The sequence below is a fragment of the Nothoprocta perdicaria genome, unplaced genomic scaffold, assembly GCF_003342845.1.
Source record: "Nothoprocta perdicaria isolate Ctin4 unplaced genomic scaffold, notPer1 scaffold_197, whole genome shotgun sequence".
Taxonomy (NCBI): Eukaryota; Metazoa; Chordata; class Aves; order Tinamiformes; family Tinamidae; genus Nothoprocta; species Nothoprocta perdicaria.
The window spans coordinates 815,580-823,453 of NW_020455171.1; the positions used below are offsets into that span (position 1 = coordinate 815,580).

General features: G+C 37.9%; 1 protein-coding gene across 1 annotated transcript; it reads right to left on the minus strand.

The window, feature by feature from the left end:
• Nucleotides 1–2,005: 2,005 nt before the first annotated feature.
• Nucleotides 2,006–3,658, minus strand: TTLL2 (tubulin tyrosine ligase like 2). The gene has a single exon (XM_026037394.1). It carries the CDS (start codon nucleotides 3,656–3,658, stop codon nucleotides 2,006–2,008), a length of 1,653 nt encoding a protein of 550 aa, XP_025893179.1.
• Nucleotides 3,659–7,874: the final 4,216 nt, after the last annotated feature.

A 7,874-nucleotide genomic window follows, 5' to 3' on the forward strand; every position in this document is an offset into this window, starting at 1 on the left:
GAATTTCACCAAATTAAAAATGAGATACATGGAGCAATCAAAAATGCATGGTAGATATTTCTTGTGTTAATGCTCATCCATTAGTTGTCTTATAGACAAGATGGCAGAAAAAAAGTACTCTAAGGTACAATTAATTTTGCCAGTATACAGTATTGAGGATTGAGGATATTATTCAGCAAAGAGAATTTTTTAAAAGTTTTATTGGTGTTTTTTTTTCAAGAAAATCTTTGGAATGCTGACCTTGGTGAATGAGGGCCCCATGAAAACAAATACAGAATTTTTCAATATGTTGTCTGTATACAATGGCAAACCATTTATGCATAACCATTTAAAACTGTAATGTAACAAACTACAGCATAGCAAAGAACTACTGCTTTGAAGGTGAGACTACTAAGSATTTCCCAGTACTTTTGTCATCCAGCTTCTGGCCACCAAGGCATTTTTTTTCCCAAGTAATATTTTATAGTACAACAGCAATAGGTTTATTACTGAAACAAGTGGCAGGAATTACTTTGTTTTGCAAAAGAAGACATGGAGACCATGTCTCCAAGTCTACAAGTGCCATGTTAGGTGTGTTACAATTGGGAGTCTTTCGGATACTAAATATGACATACATATCACTGATCATTTTTCACAGGCTGATTTTCACATCCTCTACTTCCTCTTGCTGCAAAGGCACTGGTGAAGTCAGCATGCATCAGTTATCATAAGCAGCTCTACTAGCTGTAGCTGATTAGTTGTTAAAACAGAAATAATCYGAACAGATGTGACTGTATATTTATTTACACTGCAGTGATACCCATACCTATTTAGGAAAAAGACAGCTCTCTACAAATTTTGTCGTAGAGGACACAGAGTGAACAGTTTTTTTTATGAATCCCTCATGGACGTGGAACACAGTGGGGAAACTTTAATTCTTTTTTTTTCCACAGTTTTTTTGGGCATTACATTAAGTACACCATTGCCAGTCTTTATGCTCAATTCATTGACTTCAGAGGTGCTTCTATTCAGACAGCTGGGGGCACCAGAGATATTCAAGGAATGGGTAGTATTTTCAGTTTAGTGGGGGGGCTTTGCTTGTATTGTTTTTGTTTATTTGTTTTATTTTGTTTCTATGCTCAGTTTATCACTGGGAAGTTTTATTGCAAGGTAAACAAAGCTGTCTAATTGCCCAACGATTAGCCCAATGAATGGCTAATGCAGAGTCAATCAGAGAGGTTTGATCTGGTGTTCTGAATGTAATCTTGCAGTTTATATTCTCCCTCCAGTCTCTTCAGTCTCTCTCTCTTTTTTTTTTTTTTTTCTGTTAGTTTGGAAAACCTAAATATTGTATTTTTCCTTCTCATGCAATCTACAAGAAGTTTTTTATTAAGAATTTATTTGAGAAACAGCCTGGAATAGTATAGATTTTTTAAATCACCTTTCATAAGAATTTCTGCAGAATCTTTCTGGTCATAAAATAAAAAAGTTATTTTATTTGATGGTATTTTTTCATACAGTGCAAAATGAATCTGTGGAAAGTAATATCACAAAACTCGCAGGATTATTCAATGCTATGGTTAGTTTTATAACCATTCACTTCAATTGCAGCTTTGTAAACCAAGCATCTATTGAATGCCAGGACACAGACAGACCAACTTCTTCAAGTCATGAAGCCCCCTTAGCAAGGAAAAGAAAAAAAAAAAAAAACAAAAAAAAACAGATCTTCTGAGATGAAGGTTTGAAAATAATAGAAAAATAATAAAGGCACATGCCTTTAAGAATCTTTGAGAAATGTATTTCTCTGTTTTTATTTTGGAACTATAAAAATTAGATTTACTTTTAAAATTATTCAGTGCTTTCTATTTAAAAAATAATCTCTYATGGTAATTACTAAATTACAAGACTGATTTCTAAATTGTGTATGTCTTAAGATATCCCTGTTTCTGACAAAATTTCAGTGTACTTCTACCCCTTTCAGCTATAGATGTCATTTATGATATGTCTGACAAGTAACACCATGAAGTTACATGGAAGCTAAATAGTCTACCCTTTTCTTTGTCTTCATCTGTTTTGATGGAAACTGTTTGATGACTAACTTGTTTATTTCCTGTATGATGCTCTTTACATTTATCGCACCCCTGGAAGCCTGAAGTGCAGCTTCATTAAAAGGAAAAATAAGGACAAAATCTCCAACCCGAGGGATAGGCCTTTGGTCTTTTTCAGAGAGAAAATAGGGGAGTGTTGTTAATTTGCAGTTCCAGAAATTAGGAGTAGGTAACCAGCAGCTGGGTGGGACAAACTGCTGTGGAGAATGGACAGCTCCTGGGAGTTGTTTACTTCTTGTTTCAGCTTTTGCTTGGGAGGATGTTTTTGTCATGTTCATTCTTTCTCGTAGCTGGGAAGTYAGTGTTTTCCTTGGGTGTCCTCTAGCAGTTTTCTTAGTCTGATTTGCCTTAAGAATTGATCCTTTTGCAGCCTGTAAAGCAGATTGTACTGAAGAAACAGCAGTATATTCAGCCTCTCCTTGGCAAGAGAGAAAGCCAGGGGCCTCCTCCAGTGCACTTTTGCCCGGTGTCCTCAAAGACACATGAGTTCTACCAGCTTTTGTCCCAGCTGCTTGGTTTTGCCTGAGAGCGTCAATTTGCTTGTAGTTCAACAGTTCAACAATATCATGAAGAAGTTTTCTTTTCACAGTGGCATCAATRGAGCAATCTAAGCACAGGGCTGGATTGTAGTTGACTTCTAAAAGCCATGGCTTGAATTTGTCATCAATCAGGATGTCGAAGCCAAASAGCTCAAAGCAATTGGATGCTGCTGGTAAGGGCGTTACAGCAAGCAGGGTTAGCATCACGATGTTGTTGATCTTCTTCCAGAGGAGCAGGTCATCCACCCCATAAATTCGAAGGTAGGAGCGAAATTTGCTGAATGTCCATTTGCAGCCATGGCCAATCCCTTCTTTATATTTTTTATATGAAGCTCCATATTTGTTGATGCTAGTGTTTGTTAGGTGGGAATAGACGTTGTCCAAAGAACCGAGGTCGAACTTTTCAGTGGCAAACCTCACCAGTCCTTCTTCATAAGTATAAATAGTGAGAGGGCAAAAACTGGTGACACACACATAGAGGCGGAGATCCAGTTTATACCCTGAAATGAGCAAGGGGTTGCTAATATATTTCTGCACAATGACTGTACAGTCATATGCAAAGTCTTTAATGTCTTGGAAAATGAGTATTCCCCTTCCACGGGAGAGATCCACAGGTTTACAAATCCAATAGCTGGATCTTCTGCCTGGTGACTGTTTCTCTTTGCTATACTCTGCCACAAATTTGACATAGTCATTGGGCATGATGAATGCCACTGGACTAAATTCATATAAAGCTGATCCATATGCTCCTTTCATACGTTTCAGATGTCTTACTAAATAGTCTTTTCTGGTGATCCTGACAGCTTCTGGGTAGTGATTGAGTCTCTGCCATGGCTTAATGCTGCAGTAGTCTGTCATACGGAAAGGTGAGCTCCGCCAGTACAGGTTCCAATCTCTGTCACCTTGCTCTTTTTTGTCAAATTCAGTCCAGCCACGTTCCAGTAAAACCTCACGGACTACTGCAGGGGCGTTCTCATGGAGACGGAACACCAAAGGCTTCAGGATCTCTGTTGCATCATGATCACCTGCCATTGTTTAGATCTTACCAGATGAAAAATTAATGATGAAGAAAATAATTAATTGTACAGATTGCACTAGCAGTCATCACCCTCCTTGTGTTCTTAGTGCTGGCTGCTCTCAGTGTATTAAAACATCTCACCCCTATGTCTCTCAAGTCTGAATGAGAAATCAAGTCAAAGGCTGTTCTCTAAGGATGTGTCAAAGTGCATTGGTTTCACCTAGCTGTAAGGCAATGCAAAACATTGATTGCTGCAAATTTATATGTCTTCACACTTGTTTTATTTACTTTTTCTTTAAGGTAGCCTGTTGCAGCAGTAATTAACCCAAAGCTTTTATAATTCATGCATACTTATTTTATATTTTGTTCCACAGCTGTCTTGAATCCATTGGCCATAGTTTTTCCTAATAAGATTTGTTTTGCTCTGCTGAAGTGCTGAGACATTTTAATCATGTATCATGCTGCCTGGCCCAGAGCAAACTCTCTTGGTTGCAATTACAAGGTCTGATTCAAAAGTAAGAGCAGACAGTAGGAAAATTCTCATTGAGTTCAAATGCCATTTTCTTCCTCTGACATCTGCTAATTAAACCAATTGCTACTCTTCTGGTATTCTTCCACTGAAAACATTCCCAGGTCTTGAAGAGCTGGGYCTGTTCTCTCATAATTTTCTTTCTCATGAAAATAATATTCCATAGAAATGGAATATAGACTATGAATTATATATTTCACAGGATGCACAGTGGAAACTAGTGATGGTTCCTGTCTATTTTTGAGTTAAAATTACACTTTAAGGATAGCAATTTTCACATAACCTGTTCATGAACACATTCTTCCCTCTGCAACTAGTTTAAAATACAAACGGCTAAATCTAAAAACCCTGTACATCATTCTAACTGATGGCACAGAGAGAAAAATATTAAATGGCCCTGTAAACTATTGACCATTACTGACTCTTTTTGTTTTCTGAAACCCTACAGAAGTGTTCCCCAAAGACTAGATGCTGTAGCTGGAGATGAATGTATGTTTTCGATGAAGGAAGAGTGTTTGGTCTCTGCATCATTTTGACTCATCTTTAACATACCTTTCCCTCCAAGGGTGGTAACTCCTCCCCAGGGACAAACTCTGTATTCCACTCATGGAAAAAGACAAGCAATAGAAATACAAAATGGGTGGAACACATCTCAGGTAAGACTGTTCAATGCCTGCTCATATATTACCAGACTTATATCTCTGTTCTTTCTTTTCAAGTTAAGAATCATCAGCCTGGAGTTTTAAACTCCGGAATGTATATCCCCTGTCTTCCACACTGCTATGGAAACTGAGGACAGACATCAGACTTGGAAGCACTGAATGCGCAAATGCAGATGAACTAGACAGGGGTGATTTTTTTTTTTAATTAAAATTTGTTGAAATTGAAAGCTTTCTTCCTCAGGGAAAAAAATGGTAACCTTTGCCAGCTTTTCCTTTTTTTTTTTTCGATTTGAATTTTACTTGTTTTGAAATAGGCAACATATATTACTTTCATTTAAAACAAASACAGAATTCAGACCTCTGATTTGAGAAGATCTGATGTTTAGAAATTACACTAATATATTTTAAAGACTAAAAGCTCAAACATGAAATCAACTAATATTATCAATACATTAGTTAACATAATTCAAAGTTCTCTTCCATTAACTGAACAGTACAAAATTCTTATTGATTCTTCAGATGTGAAAAATAGTGCAAATATCTTAYAGGATGAGAATATTTTATTCCTCACTCTGACACTCAGTAACTATCTTGTATAAGGCTTTGGTTGTCTGTTGCATTTTACTACTGCTAACCAGCTCTCAGGGGTAACCATGAAGAAGTCACAGAGCTCTTCTCCACACTGTGAATCACAATGGAAAAGGAGATAGGAAGGGGATCCTAATCAGTACAACAGAGGGATCAGTACAACAGAGGGACCAAGACCGGGAGAGTCTCAACTGAAGGGTCCAGAGTATTTTTCAGGGAGGCAGAGTAGCAAAACGTGAGTGTCAGAAGTATTTGTTTGCTTTACCATAGGGTACCACCTCTGCAACATGTGGGAATAGAGGACCTGGACCACCTTTTATCCTATAGAAAGGGAATCAATCGTTAATAAAGGAAGGGATTTGAAGGCAGCTTTGGCCCAGGTTGTATGGAAGTCCTTCTGGAAGAGAACCTTAGGTGTTGCTCAGGAATGCTGCCAAAATTTGCATTTCTGTATATGACAATTTTTGTACTCTGAAATCATTTTTAAAATGTGTGTTAATATGTTTTATTGATTTTATACATCAGCCTTGCAGTATTGTTTCACCTCAGCTTTAAGCTAGTGGTGGAATTGAGCAAGGTATAACTTACATTGTGATTATTTTTTCAAAAAACATTGGTAATTAGAGAATCCCCCTCCTGCAGAGATTGCAGTTGAATTCATCTTAGTGAAACATTTCCTTAGGTAAGGGAATTGTAGGGAATGGGAGAGACATGATGAGTACTGAAGTGCAGTCATGATGTAACAGAATTTACCTTAATACCACAAAAGGGAAAGTAGTCTTGCTGTATATCTTGCAGTCAATGTTTCTTTTCAGATTTCAGCAAACCGCTTGTTTCTGAGCTTGCAAATACTTATGTGGTGGCCCCCCAGAAATCTTTCTTTTTCTCGTTTCCTCTTTCTTACCTAGGACTTCTCTTTCATGCCTGCTTGCTAAGCACTTTATAAAAACATGATAAAATTAAGAACTAAAATGTACAACAACTAAACAGTTTTTTAGTACTTGGTTCAAATTCTTAGGCAAAGGTTATTAAAAAAAAAAAAAGAAAAAAAGTAATTGAAGTAGCCATAACAAACATGTGAATGAATCAACTTATGGACTGCAGTCTTAGTTTTCTGCATGACTCAACATTGATATTATCAGTTTTTCAGGGAAAGGGGCAAGGTATACTGTGCCACCATGGTCTCCACTAAGTAATCATAAATTAAGCTGTCAGTAATATCTGAACAACACAGCCTTCTTTGGAGTTTTGTTCATGTCAGCYTGTATCTGTGAAACATCTTTTACGCCGTTGATGTTCAGGGAATAGTTTACAGGAAACTGGCTCAACAAGGCTGGATGTAACAGATGTAAGCGTCAAATTCCCTGGTAATTATGAGGTACAAAGACAATAAAATATTTTCACTAACAAAGAACATCTACTTGCTTTTAAAGAAGTCACATCACATATAAGCAATTTCTGACTGAAGTGCCATCAGCAAAAGACAACATTGGAATAGTCATGGGTCTAAGTGAATAAACACAAATTTCACCCACTTTACTATGTATACATGAGTGCCTAGATAAACACTCACCTCTTAATTCAGTGAGATTTTGCCTACATTCCCATAGGGTTTTYTTTTTAGCCCATTCTTCAATAATTCAGAGATCCATCTGTGTATTTGCAGGTGTTCTTTCACAATGCGAAAATCTAGCTAACTGCATTAAAATTTAGCATCTACTTAAAACTGCTACAGACTGACATCCAGAAACCATGATATTCCCTTTAGAAATGAGAATGACATTTGCATTCTGCTGTGCATTTCTTACAGGGTCTACATACCCCTGCAGTAGCACTGCCACTGTGGTGCCAGCCAGAAGTCCTGCCTCCTGTTAAAGGACTACACGGAGACCTAGGGGCTGCTTTTTCATGGCTGCTCGCAATAGCTCCACACATTTCTGTTGCTCACCTCTACACCTCTTGTCTTACCGGTAGAGCCTGTCTCATTAAGTCTTTAAACCCTCATGGCCACAGCTGGTAACACGGATCTGGAAGCTGCCCACATAGTGATCCAGCTTTGGCAGACATCAAAATTTTGCACATGGTTTCTACTTGGTWAGCACCCCTGTTTTAAGACTGGAAAGGATTGCTGACTCATCTCYTGTCAGCCCCTATATATCCCAGGCTATATGACTGCACCATTTACTGGTTCAGATGACTAGTGTTTGACTAACACATTCATAGCAGCATTTTCTTTAAGCGCTGGAGGATCCTTGGCACAAAATCTACCAGAAGCAGGATTAGTAGTAATACTACATTAGCAATATTGCTGGTATTAATTCAATTTTTGTAAAGGAGCAGGGGCAAGGCAGTGGGCCGCCCTCGGTAAGCCRAAAATATGCAGTTTCCACCCAACATGAGTCCAGGGAAGAAGTCTCCGACAGCTCCATCCATTTCCCAACACAGCTAGAC